General features: G+C 41.6%; 1 protein-coding gene across 5 annotated transcripts in view; it reads left to right on the forward strand.

Annotated features, from left to right (window-relative positions):
- The first annotated feature begins 928 nt into the window (after window positions 1-928).
- Window positions 929-21287, forward strand: part of LOC311064002 (phospholipid-transporting ATPase IH-like) — a 51235-nt gene continuing 30876 nt past the window's right edge. For all 5 annotated transcript variants that reach the window (XM_084083697.1, XM_084083698.1, XM_084083699.1 and 2 more), the window contains exons 1-5: window positions 929-1378; window positions 18043-18165; window positions 18818-18907; window positions 19157-19237; window positions 20354-20461. In XM_084083697.1, coding sequence (XP_083939823.1) covers window positions 1340-1378; window positions 18043-18165; window positions 18818-18907; window positions 19157-19237; window positions 20354-20461 — 441 coding nt within the window. In that variant the 5' untranslated portion in view covers window positions 929-1339. The remainder of the gene's footprint in view (window positions 1379-18042; window positions 18166-18817; window positions 18908-19156; window positions 19238-20353; window positions 20462-21287) is intronic.

Here is a 21287-nt window from a genome sequence, read left to right on the forward strand (position 1 = left end):
TTGGTTGGTACACGTGAATATCTCTGCCTAAAAATACTCAAAGGGACAGGTTTACATGAGCATGTGAGGATACGTTTGCAACAAATCATGAATCAACCATATATTTTAAATGAGTTGCACGAGTCCTGTAAAAAAAAAACACCCATTTATTGTAGACTCTGAGATTTGCTGCACAATATTTCCACCACAGGTTGACACACAGACACAGTACAGGTAGATCAAACGGTGGCTTTTTATAGATATGTTAGAGAGCCATTTCCCTGTGTGTGTGTGTGTGTGTGTGTGTGTGTGTGTGTGTGTGTGTGTGTGTGTGTGTGTGTGTGTTTCTGTGTGTGTGTGTGTGTGTGTGTGTGTGTGTGTGTGTGTGTGTGTGTGTGTGTGTGTGTGTGTGTGTGTGTGTGTGTGTGTGTGTGTGTGTGCATGCGTGCGTGGGTGTGTGCGTGTATGTGTTAGTGTTACAGTGCTGTAATCATATCTATTCCCTGCTGCGCGCGCACCGAAAAAGGTAACCGGAACTCTCGCCCCAAAACACACTCGCCCCCATTATTTTCGCGGACCGCTTGCGCCCAGCGATTCTTGTATGTTGTATTCGTGTATTAGTTTTTATTAGGGTTAGGAATGAGGTTAGGTTTAAGGCATAGGTTTACGTTTAGGATTACCTGGTGGCGACCGTTCCGGAACGGTCGCTGGATTTGGCCCGGGGAGACCGTGTTTTGGGGCGAGCGTTCTTGTATTCCCGAAAACAAGCCCACCACAACCAACCATAGACCGTAGTTCACAGCGCGTCGCATCGCGCCGCACTGACAGCTTGTAGATCGGCTCTTTTTAACCCAGTGGGAAATTTGCAGTACGCATGCGCATCGTAGTCATCTGACGTATGAATGCAATGAACATTTGGCATCGCTCTGCTACAGCGAGGTAACAGGGCCACCTCTGTAAGCACACAGCGGAACATACAGAGCTCACGTGAAGGAATATTTATTTAGGGAGAATAACATATCCATGCATATAGGGACCGAGGCGTAAGAAGAAGAACATTTAAAGGTTTTCAAAGTTGCGCGAAATGGAAAATTCTCCGGCTTGAGCCGCTGAGGTTCTTCTCTGCTCAGTTGCTGCATGGCTGTTGCAAACCGCTATAGGATGCCATGAAAATCACAACAGCCGACTGAAGGACCGCTGCTGCCGCTTCTTCTTTATAGGACCATATGGAGACATAGCGGCGGTGAACGATGGGTACTGGTGGTGAACAGATCTACTTTAGGTGTTTACAGGGATCCAAAGAGAGCTGAACGTCTTCTGCACCGAGTAGCCGCCGCGGATAGTAGAGCCTGTCTGCAGGATGGATTTCACCGTGCTCCGGAATCTCATCAGAAGATTCGTAAGGGGCCATCCGTCCATCAACATTGTTACCATTGAAATCAATGAAATGCAGTGCAATGCGGTGTAAACTCATAGGTGTTACATTTGTGTAGTTTTGCATGTTTTTCCTGCCACATAATCATGCCGACTGCCGAGTAAAGTAGGCTACCTATCCCACTGTTTCACAAACAGTGGGTTGGGGTCCAATTGTGGGTCGCGGACACATTTTTATGGGTCACGAGTACATTTCAAAACATATATTTTTTCAATAATAATCCCCCAAAAATGCATTTTTTTTCATGGATTAATGAAAAATTAAATGATCTTTCAAAATAAAATAAAGAAAACAACGAGTGAAAATAACCGAGCTACAAGCTCACAAACTCACATCATGAGCTTGTATATCTGCTATTTTCACTAGCTTAGGTAACGGTCAAACGTCAAATTTCTCTTTTGGGTCTTGAGCTAAAAAGTTTGTGAACCACAGACCCAAACCATAACCTATTGTGACTGTGTTGGAAACGTGGCTTTTGATTATTTTTCATGATAGACATTAGACATTAGATCCGAGTTGCTCCACTGGTCATTGACTATGGGGCTTTACACATTGTTTGCAACCTGAATAGGGAATGTGCTAGTTAATCCAGATGCAGTGACGGGTGGGAGGGTGTGTAGAATAGAAATGAACTTGGCTGGCCCAATTAAGCTGCCTTGATGATAAACTGTATACATCCATCAGTTTATTTAGATAGCAGTAGTAGCCTGACTAACAGGGGGGGGGGCTTTCTTTGACTGTTCTGACCCCCATTCTGCAGCAATAGTTGGTATAGCCACACATGTGGATTTTACAGGGGAGAATATGACCATAAAACATGAACATGAAACACCTCCAGCCATTTAGCATTAACCACTTAAACCCTCTAGACTTAGTAAACTGGACCCTGAGTTGGCTCTGTACCTGGACCACTTTTTTTCCCATCCACACCCAATCTCTTTGCCAAAAATAGCTGATCTACAGTTGCGATTTTAATGTTCTCCCAGAATATGGATGCTGGGGTTCAAGTGGTTAATGAGAGACATGCAGAGCAACATAGAGATATTGACACATTCAGTGCCACAACACCATCATACTGTAGCCTCAGATAGGCAGGACTCTTGGGGGCTAATCAGCATCTCTAACGAATGTTCTTGATTGTCTCTGAGCAGGAAATGATCTGTATTAATGACAGTGTTGATGATGCTGATCTCGAGCCATATTACCGGTTCGCCCGACCGTTCAAAAGGCCAGTGCCATTAGTGGCCTGTGATTATCTGCCAGGACAGGAACCAGCTGGCCAGTGGGCGGTTGAATTAGAGAAAGAAGGCATAGAGGGAAGCAGGCATGACACTTGACAGGACCAGTTACGGCCTGGACAGTCCTCAGACTGGACACACCACTGGGTTGTCAACACATCTGCCAATACAGAGTGTAGTGTGTCTCTGACTATAGGGCTGGGTGATATGACTTTAAATCAATATCACGATTATTTCAAGCTTTGGCCTCGATTACATTTAATGAACGATTAGCAAAAAAAACTTTGATGTGAAGCGTTGTGTGCTTGTAGACCTGCTATTGTCACTATTTCTGTACGCCACTATTGTACAACAAACCTGCATGAGAAAGATTAAGTCTGTTATTGATTCTAAATATCGGTTTAGATATATATTTTTATTTATATTTGCCCTATCTCTGACCACCTGACCAGAAAACTTCTTTAAGTATTGTGAAATAATCACCAGACTGTGCGCACACACCCGAGCACCTGTGTTTCTCTGTGAACGGTTGTACTTTTAAGTATTTGCTGTATGCCAGAGGTAGGCAGAAGCATGTTTAAGTGAGTGTTGAGTGAGTGTATATGCGTGTGTTTCTGTGTGCTGGAAGTGGGTGAGTGGGTGTACAGTGTATGACGGTCTGCTCCACCAGGGCAAATGTCAAGGGAAATCATATCCACTAGTGAGGAAGAGAGACATGGTCATTGAACACGCCCCTCATTTGTCATTACGCTGTCCATCCTTTTCTTCTTACATCAGTTGTTGATTATTTTGCCATGGTAACATGGTGTGGTGTGCATGTGGACATTAATTCCTTTGTTCCAATATCAAAGTTAAAATGGAGGGAATGTTATTAATGTAGCCTATAATGTTAGTGCTATCTTTGTCTTTACAACACCTCCCCTATAAAGGGACTTGGACCATTTGTAAATATTCTACAATTCAGCATTAACTAATAACTACTGTATGGTTAGCTTGGCTTCTGAGCAAAAGCATGTGGATATATTTTGCAAATCTTGAGGTCTCGAGTATTTAGTCTTAATTTTGACAATATAAGACAATATAAGTCTACATCACACACATCTACAATAAAAGATATGCCCACACTGCCACATGCACGGTCTAGAGTAAAGTTTAATGTGAAGCAACGTTTTGGTTGTGTAGACCTTCCTCAGGCAAATTTGTCACTCTCCAGCAGTGAAAGCATAACCTATTTCTGATTTTGTCCACTTGATAATGACAGAGCTGTGTAAAGAAGTTATGCTGCGTATGCTTCCTGTATCTGCTCATAACACTGTCAATCACCTGAGACAGCCTATTCCCCAAAGTGAGTCAGCAGAATCAATTTATGCCTAAATTGCGATTTTATGAATATATGTATTAGCCAGACTAGTTCTATAAGCTTGTAAGGCAGTGTACTACACAACACAAAATTTGACTGTCTACCTTACAAGCTTACACACTTCCATCGGGTTAAAGCATTACATTAAATATATCATATATCACAGTATAGTCATCCCCCACTTGGGTTCTGCTTGTGATAGACAGAAACACAGCAGCTGCTCAATACTAATCTATTTCAGATGATGCAGAGATTTTGTGTTAGAGTGTAGATTTGTGGATGAGCATTTTTTCCTGGATGTGAGACAACTCTGTCTACAGCAGTCATTTCATCTTTATGCTTCAGTGTTTTATCTCTTATTGATCATGAGGATGAGCGCAATATGTTCATTCCTTAAATCTAAATGAGTACAGTAGACTATACTATAATGTACATATTTTAAGTCCTCCGTTTTGGCCCGTAGGCCGGTAGTGAGGTAATGGCACTGCCGCTGCATCAAATTAAACTCGAGCACTGAAGTAAAACGCCTATTCAATCACTTTTACAAGTTTGCACAATGGTGAAACAAGGTTAGATTGGCCCTGTGTGTGTGTGTGTGTGTGTGTGTGTATGCGTGTGCGTGTGCGTCCGTGTCCGTGTCCCACAGGTTGAGAACCACTGCAGGCCATGCAGGCTCAGATAGCAGCTAACTTTAGTGGGACAGTAGTTCATGGTTTGACATGGAGATATTCCTAAAGTGTTCACACACTGACTGATAGTGAACCAGAATTCAATATGGGGGGTGCTGAACTGATGTACAGAGCTTCATCATGCCCAAGTGTGGCAAATGATTTACCTCTGAAATAAAAATACAACACAATGACATTCTCAGGACAAGGACACATTCGTTTTAAGAGGCAATATGTTGTGCAGTAACGGAAATACAGCCTGGGACTGAAACATTGGAGTGATCAAATTGCATTCTGTTGGCAGCCGTATTTCATCTGAGTCCCTGAAATGGCACTGTCTGTAGATTGAGCAGTGACAAACATGAATTTTAGTAAATTTGTAGGTAGCAAAGTGTATGGGACAGTATGTTGGGTAATAACCTAAATCTATTCATGATGGCAGTGCTAGCATTGCAAATTTAAGTGTGTGTGTGTGTGTGTGTGTGTGTGTGTGTGTGTGTGTGTGTGTGTGTGTGTGTGTGTGTGTGTGTGTGTGTGTGTGTGTGTGTGTGTGTGTGTGTGTGTGTGTGTGTGTGTGTGTTGTCAACAAACTTTCAAAATGTGATTATATAATCAAATTGTAAAGTAAAAAGAAGCAGACATTAGATTGTGAAAAAACTAAAGCAGCAGGCTGTCTTGTTCTCGTGTTGGCCTGGTCCGCTGCACTGAATATACTGCATGATGGACAGGAGTCACACAACATCACTTTCATTGATTGAAAATGAAATGTGGGTCATGCTGAAATGAGCGAATGATAACAACAACCATGGGTGAATGATGCAGAGAGTTCACAACCCAACTCGGCCGCAGAGAAAGTGAGTGCACTCTCAGCAATCTAAAAAGCCCCTTTGGGAATACTTCGGATTTTGGTCAGTCCGTGGTTTGTTTATTATTATTTCCCATTTCATGTCAAGGAAAAGATAATTGTTGTTCCATGTTTATCACAGCACAGCTCGCTCGGAGCATTGCATGTCTTTTCCGATAAGTAGTCACGTCTCCCTTCTATGGAGATATTGCGCAAAAATAGATTTTAAAATGGTTTGAACTTTTTAAGGGAATAATCATAAGTCATTTCTGCCAGTTCCTCAGTATTACAGTATTCTGCTAATTTACTCAACTGAGCACAGGTCAAGAAAGAGGACAGTAAGAGAATCAAACAAAGAATGCATTTCTCATCTGTAAAGGAACTTCCCGTGCTTTGACCAGATGTGTACTGTACGTGTTAACTTAATGGTTTGGCAGGTGCCTTGGTTTATGTGTGACCACTGACTGACTTCAGTCCCTCCTCCTGTTGCTTGCCTTTTATTATCTGGTAATAATAGCTCTGATGTGATGCTTCAGACTGGTGCTATGCAGGCGCTCTCATAACACTGCATGATGTCATCATTTTGATGAGAAGTATGGTGTGTGTGTCTGTGTGTGTGTTTGTGTGGAGGTTGTGGTTCACAGTAAAAATGAGCGATGGCTAATTAAGGCAATATTCACGTGTCCTTTAATCTAAAGCACATCATCTGACCTTTTAAATAATGGCCAGTGATAATGAGGTTTTGATTGGCACCGGTGACATGAACATTCTTTTCACGACTTAAGGCTAATCCCTCCCCTCTTCTAATCCTGTCTGCTCTATATGTATACTATATGGATTAATAATGAGTCTTGTGTAAACAGCCCCGAATAAGAGGCGTGAGATATAGGTCTGAGCTTTCCCTCTGATCTGAGACAGTGTCAGGGAGGGAGTTCTGAGCGGACCTAAAGCTTGTTAAGCCTAAATTTGTCTTGTCATATGACTTGCTGTGTTGCTCGCTGGAAAATCTTTTGCAGAATTATGCAGCCATACAATAAAGTAAGAGCCTTTCTAGGGTTTACAGAACTGTGAGTCATGTGTCTTGCTTTTACAGCTTAGCTTGGTAGATTAGTCTATATATTCCTGTTCGCTTGCCCCCAAAATTGAACCTTGGTGAAGAGAAAAGCTGACAAAGGTGACAAACAGACAAACGGTGCCTGTGTTTGGTTCAAGCTGCGCTTTGCCATGTGCTTTTTGTTTTGTTTGTGTTGGCTTGAGTTGAGACTAGTATGAGATTTGTTTGCCATACAGCATAGCTCGTACACAGAGGTTCCATTCCAGGTTAACATTTCAAGGGAGCATATTAGCATGTTCTCAGTTTTAAGTGTTAACCATAGAATAGGAGATAGAAAAGAGGACAGACGTACTGTAGCACAGCGGGATTGGAGACTTATGCAACCGTTTGATCACATTCACATTAAGAAATGATGGCAAAAAACACAGAATAAAAGAATACAGGTCTTGTGGGTGTGGTCTAATTAACTCATTGTAAAGGGCTGCTTGTGTTAAATTCTATTCAGTGCCAATAGTTAAGGCAATATTTACCATCATATTTGAATACGCCTTTTATTATCTCCGCCAGGCCGACGAACAGGGATGGAGATGATGTTTTTGCCCCTGTCTGTGTGTGTCTTTGAAATCCAAACTTATCTCGCAAACTGCTGGACCGATCAGTGCCAAACCTTTTTTTGCGCAGCCAGTAGACCAAAGAAGACAATCTCTTTCTTGTTATAGATTTTAAACAGTGCTAATAGTTCTTTCTCAAATTTATGTCTGGTTATATAAAAAAATATTGTTATGATTGGGCTTTATTGCTTAGTATTTAGAAGCCACATTTCAGCCCAAGCTATCATTGACGAGCATTGAGCACTGAGCCAATAGCAGAACACACCACCATATGTTATGTGATGATGAGAAAAGTGGTAATGACAAAATCCTTTGTATTCCCATTGCCTAGTATTATATAGTGTGTCATGGGCTAGTATGAACTTTCATACTTAGTCTCTGTCTATGGTTGCATACTGTGTTGCTATGGTGATGAATGGCAGGTGAGAAACATGGATGTCTATGGTGTCTATGTGCACTAATCAATTGTGGCAGCGGTGGCCTAGTGGTTAGAGGGGCGGCCTTGATACCGGAAGGTCCCTAGTTCGATTCCCCAATTCATCACATCAATCATGAATCACCGCTGAATAGCCCTTGAGCAAGGCTTCCATGCAGGGTCTGGCTGTAAATAAGTTCCGCACTTAGTCCAACACCCTGGGTAAACAACAAACTTTGCTTTGCTTACTATACAAATAGAAATCTCCTGAGAGCTCCTGATATGATGTTTGCATGGATCAGAATCTGATAATGTTGGGTCTTCAAGTGTTGTGACTTGTGAGTCAATACAATGTCATTTTGTATTCAATTTCTCATTCATTTCAGTGTAGTGAAAAAATACTAATTAATGTCCTTTAGTTTGCGGCAGCTGAAGGACATTGTTTCTGTATCATTTGTAATTTTTACTGTTTAAATGTAAAACATAAATATATCTGTAGTGCTCAACAGTGAGTTTCCGGAAGTAAAAATCCCTTTCCTATTCTCCGTAGAGGATTTTATCAGCTATATTTAGGGCTGTCACGATTATGTCATTTTACTTGACGATTAATTGTCTCTCAAATAATTGCGATTAATGATTTAACTGTCGAACATTGAACATTATTGGAACATTTTTTTTTTCCTTGGCTTTTAGGCTTCGTGAAGAAAAAGGTGTACAGGGCAGATATGACAAATAACACAGTGGAAATAGCCGATCTACAGGCTCAAAGCGTGTTTTAAGCTTGCAGATCTGCTATTTCCACTATTTTTGAAATTCTTCTATCTTAAATCTTCTATTCTATGATGATTTTTAGCATGGAAATGATTATGGCGATTATGCAAAAAATAACTGCGATTATCTCAAATCATTGCGATTAGGTGATAATTGTGACCGGCCTATATTATAGTGTCGTAAAAATCCAGTGGAGACTTGCCACAAGGCTCCTGGTTGTAAAACAATGCTATATGCTTATGCTGTGCTCCTGTAGAAGCCACACGTCTGTATGCAATCAAAGTTTGATTCGCAAGAAATACTTCACTACCCACAATCCTAATGTGTTAGCTGTGACGTCTCTGATTGGTGGAGCTTGTGTTACTATATAAATGTTCAATTAAATTTTGTTAAAGTGTCAAATCACAACAAGTTGTCTCAAGACACTTTATATGTGAAAACCCCCCCCTTAACTGGAAGAAACATCAGGCAGACCCAGGCTCTAGGGTGGGCGGCCATCTGCCTCGACCGTGTCGGGGGAGACAGAGAGGGAGATGCAAGTAGTAGCAATAATAGTAAATATAATGTTCAGGCTAAAAAACTCTTACGGATTTTCTGAAACGTCTATGAAGAAATTTATGGGATTTCTACCTCTGGAACCTACGCCGGTATAAAACATGGCGGCGACTGTTGCACTCTATTACAGTACTGAGTACATACATCTGTGTGTTGTGTAAGCATGCCATGAATATGTTTCCGTGTCCCCTGCCTCGTTAATGAGACTACTTCATTAAGGAAGAACCCAGTCAGGGGAACTGAATTTGTGGGTTAATGAAGGATACCTGCTTAACATGGTCTGTGGCACCACAGGGCAGCGTGATATAGTGGAGGAGGGATCAGACAGGACCGTTTAATCAGCCCAGTTAATGGTGGATACCTTTATTATCCCCCTTTGCTAGTAATGAGCTAGACACCATGGGATATGATGGTTTGCTCGGATGGTGAATGTCTTTGTGGTCAGTGTATGTAATCTGTCTTGTGCAGCTTAAAAGAGTATAGCACCAGTAGGGTTCGGGGGTTAAATTTCCATTGAGGCTTTCATTGTTAAAAATGTTCTCCATTAAAGCTCCATCAAATGGCAGGCAGTTTCCAGTATTACACATAGGCTATTGTCATTAAGATCTCAACCGGACTACTAGATGTACAGTAGCTGCTCTGTGAAAACACCTCTGAAGCAATAATACAAGTTGATATCAAAATCAAACTAAATCATAATGCAGTTTGAGTCCACATTAGGTTCATGTGCTATCTAAGATGAGACCTTAATTGATCCTGCTTGGGAAATTCAGGCACCAAAGACAATACAGCAGGTTACAGGGCAAGGAAAGAAAAGTGCAGTAGATACAGCATGATGGAGATACATCATAGTCAAGGCAAATAAAACATTTTTATCATCTGAAAGGTGTCAAAAAGAATAATCTACAGAGTCGGTGACAGCTACTCTTGACTAGCATTATCGAGTGTGTGTGTTGTGCACACACTCAATAATAATGCATCTTTGAAGAGAGCAACCGGTTAACCTATTAAGATCTGAGGCCGATTCTACAAATGTCTTCTAAATCCTAACAGTTTTTTTAAATACTTATGTTGCTGTATCACATCAGTGGTGCCCAAACTTTTTCATGTCAAGGACCCCAAAAATGATATGTATGTGGTTGTGGACCCTCATCTCAAAACATTTAGTTCCAGGGACCCCCAGAAGCAAATATTTGAGTAGAAAATGTTTATAAATATATTCAAAGATTTGCACAATATTTTTGAATAGCTAAAGTATAAAATAATGGTTAAAGTAGTTACACGGATACTTTCCCGAGGTCATGGTGTTGACATGTTGCAAGCCCAGCTCTGACTTCAAGTCCACCATTTCTTTTCCAATCCAATTCCAAGCTGACTTCCTCCCTGTGTTGCAGGTGATGATGTAACATCAGCATCTTCACTCGCTGGCCATTTTAGTGTGATTAATAAAGACAAAGCCTCCATGCCCTTTGTTCAACCAGCCAGCCACTCTGTTTGATGGAGCAGCAAAAAGGAAGATGGAACAGTGGGCCAGGGTTTGATACGGATCGCGGCAGATTAATGATCAGATAGCTATAGACCACAAAGCTTTCTTCTCTCTCTCTGTCTTCGTACCTCTCCTCTCCCGCAGTCACATTGTCGTCGGAGCACACAGTGCCAGGAAGATCTGAGGAGAGGTGAAGAGAGTGGAACGGAGAAAGACAAGCGGATGTGAATGGAAGGAGGAGAGTAAGGGAGAGAAAAGAGGGGGGGCAGGCAGTGGATGTTAGAAACCGTAAACCGGCTGGTTAGCTACAAGGTTCACTGTGCAATTTTATATCCATGTCCTTTTGGCCTAACATCTACTGTGGATAGTACAGCATCTCCACAAAACTGGTCTACACAAGCTTTCTCTCTCTCTTCCTCTCCCTCTCCCTCTCCCTCGGCCTCGGCCTCTCCCTCTCCCTCTGTAACTTGTCGCAGAGGTGAAACATGGAGTTATTTTTGTTTTTCTTTTCTAATCACAAAGTGCTGGTCTGACTGAATGCCCGTTGCATACACTCAAACGCACAACTATCTGGGCTACGGGAATGGTGGTATAGGGTGTTGTTTTGGCGTATGTCTCTCATATCTCCTTAACTCTGTTCTCGCAGTGAGTCATAGATCATCCTGTCATCATGTTAGCTATTACTGTCTCTGTTTTTTCTTCACAGGGTCTCTCAGCCAACCACCTGTCTGTCGGTTTCTCTTGAGTCTCATTTCTCATTTCAGATTTTTATTGTGCCAGTCTCTTTTTATGTCATGAAATTTAAGTACCTATCTCATTTGGTTATTTATCCACCATTTACTGTCTTTCTTTCTTTCTTTCTTTCTTTCTTTCTTTCTTGCTTTCTTTCTTTCTCTCGCTCTCTTGCTCTTTCTCTCTCAACTCCTCTGTCTCTTTATCTCTCTCTCTCTCTCTCTCTCTCTCTCTCTCTCTCTCTCTCTCTCTCTCTCTCTCTCTCTCTCTCTCTCTCTCTCTCTCTCTCTCTCTCTCTCTCTCTCTCTCTCTCTCTCTCTCTCTCTCTCTCTCTCTCTCTCTCTCTCTCTCTCTCTCTCTCTCTCTCTCTCTCTCTCTCTCTCTCTCTCTCTCTCTCTCTCTCTCTCTCTCTCTCTCTCTCTCTCTCTCTCTCTCTCTCTCTCTCTCTCTCTCTCTGTGTCTCTCTGTGTCTCTCTCTCTCTGTGTCTCTCTGTCTCTCTCTCTCTCTGTGTCTCTCTGTCTCTCTCTCTCTCTGTGTCTCTCTGGGTCATGTTGTTCCCCTAATGTTTTGGAGGGAGCTCAAGTCGGCCAGTCCATTGGCTTGATGTCTATTTTTATCCGGCTGCCAAATGCCTGGTGATCAGTGTGGATGAGTGTACAAACTGAGCTCATGGTCTCCAGTGGCTTTCGTTTTTAAACTAGGCTCGGCCAGTTATGAATTTGACACTGTATACTCCAGAGGAGTGTCAGTATTCATGTGTTTAATAACTGAACTACTACAGTAGAGATATAGGCCTAATAGCCTAGTTTCTCTGATTCTAATTACATCAGGGAATCCAAGTTACTGAGATTTCTTTCTCATAAAAACGTAAGGAGTAATTGTCACTGCATCATCTGCTAGAAGAATAGATAATAAAAGATACAATGTAAGCTACAATACAACTGTAATTCTGCAGTAATTCTATGCAAGACCACTGTTTCCACTGAAATGTTTGTTGCAGAACTTTCTGCTAATGGTCAATGCTTATGCGTTGAGCTGTGTCAGGCACAGTACTCTGCCAAACGCTGTGCTCATACACTGCCCACTCAGGCTAAAGCCTTTTGGAGGCACAGGGAAAGCCAACTGGAAACAACTTTTGACGTTCCTTGGAGAGCCCTGTTACAGACCTGCCCACCAGGTCTGTTTAATTAAGGACTAATAAAATATCTGTGGTAGCTTCCCTCAAAGCACTCTGTCAACGCAGACCTTTTTGATGGTGAGGAGTGGTTTGTTGTTTCCACATAATAAACAAACAAACTCACAGTGAGGTAGGGCTGCACGATTATGGCTAAAATAATAATCCTGATTATTTTGATTAATATTGTAATCGTCGATTAATAATCATGATCATTGGTGAACCAGGCAGCTATGCTGCTCTATGTTGTCTACATGAAGTGTAGTATAGTAATAATAATATGTCAGATTTAAATAGAGATTTTCTATCTAAGTACTCAAGGTGGCTTTACAAAGGGGGGAAAGAAAAACAAATGGATTCAACTTTATAAGGAAAACAAAACTCTAAAATGAGTTGTGTCTAAGAGTAAAATCAGTTGTCTTGAGAACGGAATTGTTTGTAGCTCAGCGAGTTCACAATCACAACTTGCACTTGGTGTCTAGACTAAAGTTGAGTTTTAGCCTTGGATGATCAGATGATCAGAATAAGATGTGAATGACTCTGGCATTGAGCTGTGTGGATTAGAGACAAACATATTTTAATTTAAGAAATGTTCTCATTATGAGGCGTGTAAATTAGTTAGTTTTATACTGTGGTATATAACTGGCAGGCTCGAGTAATGTACGAGACAGTGAGGAGGTGAAAGCACAACCCTGCAGAAGATTCCCATAACAATACGCTTCAATATGCTTTGGTTATTTTTCTTCTTCTCATTAAATACATGTACTAAACAGTAACTAACTAGGCAGTTGTGTGTCTAGGTAGCTCAGTTGGTAGAGTGCTCACCTTTGAATCACAAGGATCTGGGCACTGCCAACTCAGTCTAAATAAGAAAGACATGTGGTGGAATTAGAGGCATGTTACTAAAAGGTTTAATGATCAAAATAATCATCCCTCCTGTATTTGTCTTCCATGATCTTTTGCCGTTTCTCTCCTTCCTCTTTCTTCCTACTCTACTACTTTTTTGAAAAAATATATGTCCTTTTGAAAGAAAACAAGAATAAATATGATTTGACAGTCATATTATTAGCAGCTGTATTGTGTGTGTGTGCCCCCCCCAACTACTCAAGTGAAAGTATCAATACTGCAATGTAGAAGAACTCTGCCAAAAAATGGCATACCTCAATATGACATTTTGCGGCTATATTATGACTTTGTCATTTCTTGTTTTTTTTATAGTGCTGTAACATGTTATGGCCTAATCACTGTCATTCAAGCATAAATGTCTTAACATTAAAATAAAAATAAGTAACTGGTATAGGATTAGCCTACCTATTGTGGTACAAAACAAGTCCTTCTGCAGTGAATTACAACATTAGAATTGTGCAGAATTCAAGAAGCTTTATTTGTTACGGACTCATAAAGATACAAGCAGCTAAATGTTGTTGGAACTTGTACCACAGATTGTTCTACACATAATTGATATAATGAAGAAAAGAAAATATTAAGCAAGAAAATAAAATGGACAATAATAAATAAATAAAAATAGCCTACAGATATATACAGTTTTAGGAATACTCTGGGACTTGTCTTAGACAGGCATGTCAGCAGTGGTGTAAAGTAAGTACATGTACTCAAGTACTGTATTTAAGTACAATTTTGAGGTATTGTTCACTTTACTGTTGTATTTCCAGTTTTCAGTACTTGTACTCCACTACATCTCAGAGGCAAATATTGTACTTTTACTCCACTACAATTGTTTGAAAACTTGAGTTACTAGTTACTTTGCAGATATAAATTATTACATTATAAAACATACATTAACCACTTTAGCCCTATTTGAGAGAGAGAGAGAGAGAGAGAGAGAGAGAGAGAGAGAGAGAGAGAGAGAGAGAGAGAGAGAGAGAGAGAGAGAGAGAGAGAGAGAGAGAGAGAGAGAGAGAGAGAGAGAGAGAGAGAGAGAGAGAGAGAGAGAGAGAGAGAGAGAGAGAGAGAGAGAGAGAGAGAGAGAGAGAGAGAGAGAGAGAGAGAGAGAGAGAGAGAGAGAGAGAGAAGCATGTTGCTAACGCATCAGCACAGACAGTTGAATGCAACGTTGCATGCAGCCGTTGTGAGCTTGTAGATTGGCTGTTTTCGCCGGAGCTGGTGTGTGTGAGAGAGAGATAGAGAGAGAGAAAGAGAGCGCGCGCGCGTGTGTGTGTGAGAGAGAGAGGGACTTGGGAGAGGGCCAGATGGAGACGGAGGGGAGGTGCTGCGAGGGGAGGCGGGTGCTGCAAAAGACGGCCGTCCATTGGCCGTCCATTAGGTTTAAAGTAGTGTCTCCCTATTGGCTGTAAAGTAGTGAAGGACAGCCAGGACAGCCAATAGACAAATAGGTGTCGCGAAAACATGTCGCGGATGATGATGTCTGAGGCTGTTTGTAGAGCCGCCGCGCTGCTAGCGGCTAAAAAGGGGCAGGGTTGATATTTACCTCCCCCTTTGGCCTCCTGAAAGGTGGATTTTCTGGCCTGTTTTAAAGGAGACCAGTGTGATCCACATTTGTTTTATGGGATGGTGTCAGGGCATTCCACACTTGGGTGGCGGTGCTGTAGAAGGAGACATTACCCATGTTTGTTCTATAGGTGGGTGTTACCAGATCGTTGTTGTCGCTTTCTCTAGTATTGTGGCTGTGGGTGTCGCTCACTTTTTTTGGTCAGAGTGAGCGAGTCGGGTAGTTGGGGCATTGACAGAAAAGTCGCATTGACTATTTTGAAAGCCAATCCCATTTTTAATTGCTTAACCCTGTCTTCTACCCTGAGCCATCCTAGGCTTGCAAAATGTTTTGTAAAAAGGTGGGTCATGGGCCCCAGGCCAAGAAGTAGTCGAATCAGTTTGTTTTGGGAGGTCTGAAGCTTAGTCTTTAGTGACATTGAGATGTTGGAGTTCCTGTCCGAGGTCCCATTGCTGCACAGCAGCTATAACTTTCTCAATGTATTAGTTGCTCACTGGCATTATTCTGTGCCATATGATGTCTCGATTTGATTGTGCTTCTGTGAGCCTGATGGATGGTGAGATGGGTTGTACAGCGTTCTTCTGGGTATATTCAACTTGGTGTAATGATGAGGTCATGACAACAGCTGACAAAATAAATGCTTATGCATGATCTGATATCCAATCATCATCCATTCATATCAACACCATAATAGGAGAGTGTCTCCTGGTGGCTCACTTGACCTAATATTCGCAATATCCTGAGTTTGAATCTTGCTCAAGACGGTGTTGAATGTCATCATATTATCTCTCTTCAAATATAGAAACGTTAACAGAGACTGCATACTGTTCAATTAATTGTTTTTTAATCAGCACCCAGTAGTGATGTTCATAGCGTTATGCTCCTCCTCATTGGATTTCCTGAGGAGGTCTGATGTAAAATTCTCTAGATTTGGTTGTTTGTTTAGTTCAGCATCTACCTAGAACGACTCCTGGCATGTACATGTTGCACTTCGTTATAGTCTCTATCTCCACCTGCCCATTTTTAAATTTAGAGTAGCCAAAAAAATAATAATTTAACCCTATTTTCTCCCAATTTAGTATGCCAATTGACCCCCACCCACACCTCTCCTATCTGTGCACTACTAGGCTGCCCAATAAAACAGATAGACAGGACTTAAAATCTTTAAAAAATATATTTTGCACATGAAGAACTAATGTTTTTAAACTATGCTGTAACTCCATGCTCTGATGCCTCAGAGCTGAGCCCACCTACACACATCAACAAACACACAGTACATTCATACTGCACTCGACTTTCATGTCCTTGAAGTAGGATCAGAGTAGTGACAAAAGTTATTTAGGGAAGTATTATGTAACATTCTGCTTTTTGGCATTATCACAATTAGGAGGGAGTGAGAATCGGTATGTCTGTAAATTAAATGCATGAGGAATTTATTTTACTTGATTTGATGGATGCTGAGAAATAGTGACACGCACGCACGCACACACTAAATGTTTAGTATTTATATTATACATACAGCATAGATTTTATTTCGTGCATTAAACCAACATTTACATACAGTAAGAATAGTAATCTATGAAATGAGAAGTTTTGAAGATTTAAAAAACTCATATTTACAGTTGAGAGATTATTACACTAAGTAAATAAAAAAAGCTGAGGATGAAATACATCCTATAATAAATCTCTTTGTACGGGCATATGGTGAAGTTATACCCAGAGCTGTGTCTATATTGTGCTCCTGTTTGATGGAATCATTCAACAATATATGTTAAGAATAAATGGGAAAAAGAGCTGGGTGAGGACAAAGCCACTCCCCTGCTTTCTACAGACCGAAAATGAAGCCGATTGTTCCAAGACTGTAGGTCCGTCATCTTTCAATATCGCGTCATATCGCGTCATATCCTGCAGAATGAGACCAGACCATTATTGGTTGGGTAGCTTGTCAATCAGGAGCGGGGGCGGGGAATGAATGCTATTGGTTGTGTAGCTTGTCAATCAAATCATCCCGCCCCTCCTAGAGAATAGCCTACTTTATCGTAAATTTTAAAATAAATGGGACCATAATTTAGCAAAACGCATATCCTGATGATTGAAAGGAGACTTTAAACTAGCGACTGGAAGCATATAGAATTTATGACAAGTTTTATTACGGTAAGAAAATCTAGTCTAAAGTTTGTCAAAAAACCCATTCACTTGCGTTAAAATAAATTCTTTCTGACACCGCAGGTCGGCGCAGGGTAAAACAGCGCCACTCTGACCATTCATAAGCTTCCGTGTTGGGCTCATTGTAAATATCCAAGACTTGCCCCTTGGGTATGACATGTGGGAAATACATCAGACTACAACTCAATCAAAGGGATGGAGGGAGTTTACCTGGAAGAACCAAATTCGATACTTCATCTCTCCAAATTAAAAGTAAACAAATTAATTCAACAGCCATGCTGGAAAATGTGTGACCACATTGATCCCAACCATACACACATTTTGGAGTTGTATAAAAATACAGCCTTTCTGGGATATCATACACATGTGTGGGTATATGTGAGGTTTTAGGATACTAAATTCTCCATTCATGTCTTGTACTATACCTGGGACACATTGAAGGAACTGTACATGCAGGAGACCAATACTTGGTCAAGATCGTCCTGGTTGCTGGAAAGAAAGCGATCACCAAGAACTGGCGCAAGACTGACATAACAGACTATAAACAGTGGCGGACCACCATAGACAACATTCAAGACATGGAAAGCTTAACATACAAACTGAAAATAAAGGAAAATCTCTTTCAATAAAGATGGGAAAAATGGTTAATGTATAAATTCAACAAAGGAGAGACGTGAGGCAAAGAAAAGCAAAGGTTGACTATGTACCCCCATAAAGGTTATAAGTAAGTGTAGTATTATGTTTGGTTCTTTTTTGTAATTTTTATTTTAACATTGTTTTGTTGTTCTTTTTTGTCCTTTTTTTGTCTTTGTTTATTGTTGTGTCATTTTTCGTTGGTGTTTGTATTGTTTTCATATCATTGTAAAGTAAACCTTAAAAAAAAAGAATAGTAATCTACATTCAGCGAAATTATGACAGACTAGAGAGGCAGCTGGCAGTCATGTAGGTTGGTATCTGTGTGAGCTGTTCAGAGTGCATTCCTGTGATGGTCACTGTACAATAATAGTAAGTAGGTTATGAGTTGTGACAGAACAACACTGATTGGAAGGTGCGAAGTAACCCCACATTCTTTCTCTCTCTCAGTGTGTGGGGGAGGAGATCTGGGTGGACAACCGGACAGTGTACATCGGTCACAAGGAGCCTCCTCCGGGGGCTGAGGCCTACATCCCTCAGCGGTACCCCGACAACCACATTGTCTCCTCCAAGGTGAGCGTGCCTGCAGCTCCAGTGCTCTTGACAGTCTCTGGCAGTGGTTCCCAAACGTTTTAGCTCAAGACCCGAAAGAGAAATTTGACATTTGCCAGGGACCCAAACTAGTGAAATTAGCAGATCTACAAGCTCAAATTTTCGCGTGAATCCATAATTTTCGCTTATTTTAATGAATTTCTCTTTAATGTATGAAAAACTCCGAATATTTTGTATTTATGTTTTGAAAATATTTTGAAATAAAGAAAACATTGAAAAGGGGGGAATTTCACTCGTGACCCACAAAAATCGTTTCACGACCCACAATTGGGTCCCGACCCACTCACTGTTTGGGAAACTATGGTGGTCTATGGCAACCACATCAGCTACTCCTGAATCACTTGGTCAATGACATGACATTACTTCTCGTAAACACCATCAGACAAGCATCCAGTCTGTCTGACGGCCTTGCCGTCGTCGGGAATCAGATGACACAGACGGACGCATGTCATAGCTGCATATTAATAGAGGCTGTCTGGGACGGGCTCTGACATAACAGTTTGTCTTCTTGTGGTAAAAAAAAGAAAAGTGACAATGTATCATTATTCCACCTTCTGGTTCTATTTCCTCTCTGGCATGTCTGAGAGTAAATATTTCTTGTTCTGCCCCCCAGTACACCTTCTGGAACTTCATTCCCAAAAACCTGTTTGAGCAGTTCAGAAGGATAGCAAACTTCTACTTCCTGGGCATCTTTTTGGTCCAGGTGAGTGTGCTGAAGACAGTATGTGAAGTCACAGTGAGAATAATCTGTACAGTAAAAAAATATATATATATTTTTGCATTTAAATGTTATCAAATGGATCCATAATGGGTGGATTTGGTTACATTTGCACACTGCTAGTTTTAAATTAACATTGAGTAGTTCTATGTCTAGTTCTTTGTCAGATGCTTCTCTTCTTTCCATTCTCTGTCTTCACCCTCCGTCTGCCTCCCTTCCTCCTCTGCTTTGCAGCTTATGATCGACACCCCCACCAGCCCTATCACCAGTGGACTGCCCCTTTTCTTCGTTATCACTGTCACCTCCATAAAACAGGTAGGACACACTCAACCCCCCCCCCCCCCCCCACACACACACACACTCATAATCAATTCCATGTTAAAAAATGTCATATATTTAAAAAAAAAATCAAAAATAGTGGAAATAGCAGATCAGCTATTTCCACTATTAATGTTTATTTTTAAGTATAAAATAATTATGTGTTATTTGTCATATCTGCCCTGTGCAACTTCTGTTTACGAAAGCTAAAAGCCAAACAGAAATGTAATTTTTTTATTCATAATGTTCCATTCATTTTCAACGACAGAAACACAATTAAATCGTTAATCGCAATTATTTGAGTGATAATTCATCGTCAACTTAAATTTGTAATCGTGACAGCCCGGCCCCTATACACAACTCCCGGCCTCTAATGTGCTTCCATAGGCATGCATACACAGAGATGCACGCGCACACACACATTACTGTACCCACGCAAAGAAACTCTCACACACATGCTCGTTCTACCGTGCCCTGCAACCCACATGTACATTCCTCTCTCAGTGCAGAGGACACACTATTGAATATGTCTGGCGATGTGAGAAATATGATAATGAATGGTCTCCTGTGTTAATCGCTCTGGCTGAGTATCCGGCGCCCTCGAGGGAGGCTTCCTCTCCACTGCATGGCGGTGCTGAGGGATGGGATACTATCAGTGATAGATGAAGCTCTCCTGGCTAAAGGAAGCCTGGACTTTATTGGGACATAAATCTAAAACATGACATGTTGGCTTGAGATCCAGGAAACGGGTCACCAAGCGCGGGGAACAACGCTAATTAATTACCGTGTACGACTTTCACCCTCTCACCCCCCTCTGTCTCTCTCTCTCTCTCTCTCTCTTTCTCACGCACGCACGCACGCACGCACTCACTCACTCACTCACTCACTCACTCACTCACTCACTCACTCACTCACTCACTCACTCACTCACTCACTCACTCACTCACTCACTCACTCACTCACTCACTCACTCACTCACTCACTCACTCACTCTTGCACTCGCATTCGCTCTCACTGCATTCTGTCCCCATTTCTCTCTGCACTCTAACCTATATTCTGTTCCTTCTCCAACCTCTCTCTGTCCTCTCTTCCTTTGCATTCCACCTCTCCCAGGGTTATGAGGACTGGCTCAGGCACAAGGCGGACTGCTCTATAAATGAGTGTCCAGTGGATGTGGTACAGCAGGGGAAGGTGGTGAGCACACAAAGTCACAAGCTACGGGTAAGAATGGCCTCATTAGAGCTGTACAGCACCTGAGGACACTCTCTCACACACACACACACACACACACACACACACACACACACACACACACACACACACACACACACACACACACACACACACACACACACACACACACACACACACACACACACTCTCTTTCTCCTTCCCGATCTCCCTCTCCCTTTGTCTCTCGCTCTATCTCTCCCTTCTCCTCCCATTCCCTCCCACTGCAACCCCCTTTTCTCTCTCTCTCTCTCTCTCTCTCTCTGTCCCCCAGTAATAAACAGCTCAGAGGCTGTAGCAGAGGAACAGTCAAACAGCCCTCTAGTGCACTGTACGCATTCCTTTGGAGCATGAACAAGACTGATGCATTCCATTAGTTGGGATAATCGATATTATGCATATTTGTGTACTGGGACCAGTCCAGAGAGAGTATTGTGCACTGCCTGCTGCCTCCTCCACCACCAGCATAGAAAGGCAGGGGTCATAGTTAAGTTATGTAACCTGCACCATCATTATATCCACCATACCAAAGTCTTTGGATGTTAAGCTTCCCAGCTACTCTGCAACCTGTTGGGTTGACCCCAGCAGGTGCTCTGCGCCTTCTGACCGTAACGTATAAACTATTTCTGTGTGCCTGTTCACGTTGCGTTGGCGGTGCGCTTGTAAATGTTAAATGTACCTTTGGGCGAATGAATGAAATGCCATCAGTGGAGGACAAAGTACTCAACTAGGGTTGTCCGATATTGGCTTTTTTACCGATAACCGATATACCGATATTGTCCAACTCTTAATTACCGATACCGATATCAACCGATAC

This window comes from Gymnoscopelus microlampas (assembly GCF_963454915.1).
Source record: "Gymnoscopelus microlampas genome assembly, chromosome: 17".
Taxonomy (NCBI): domain Eukaryota; kingdom Metazoa; phylum Chordata; class Actinopteri; order Myctophiformes; family Myctophidae; genus Gymnoscopelus; species Gymnoscopelus microlampas.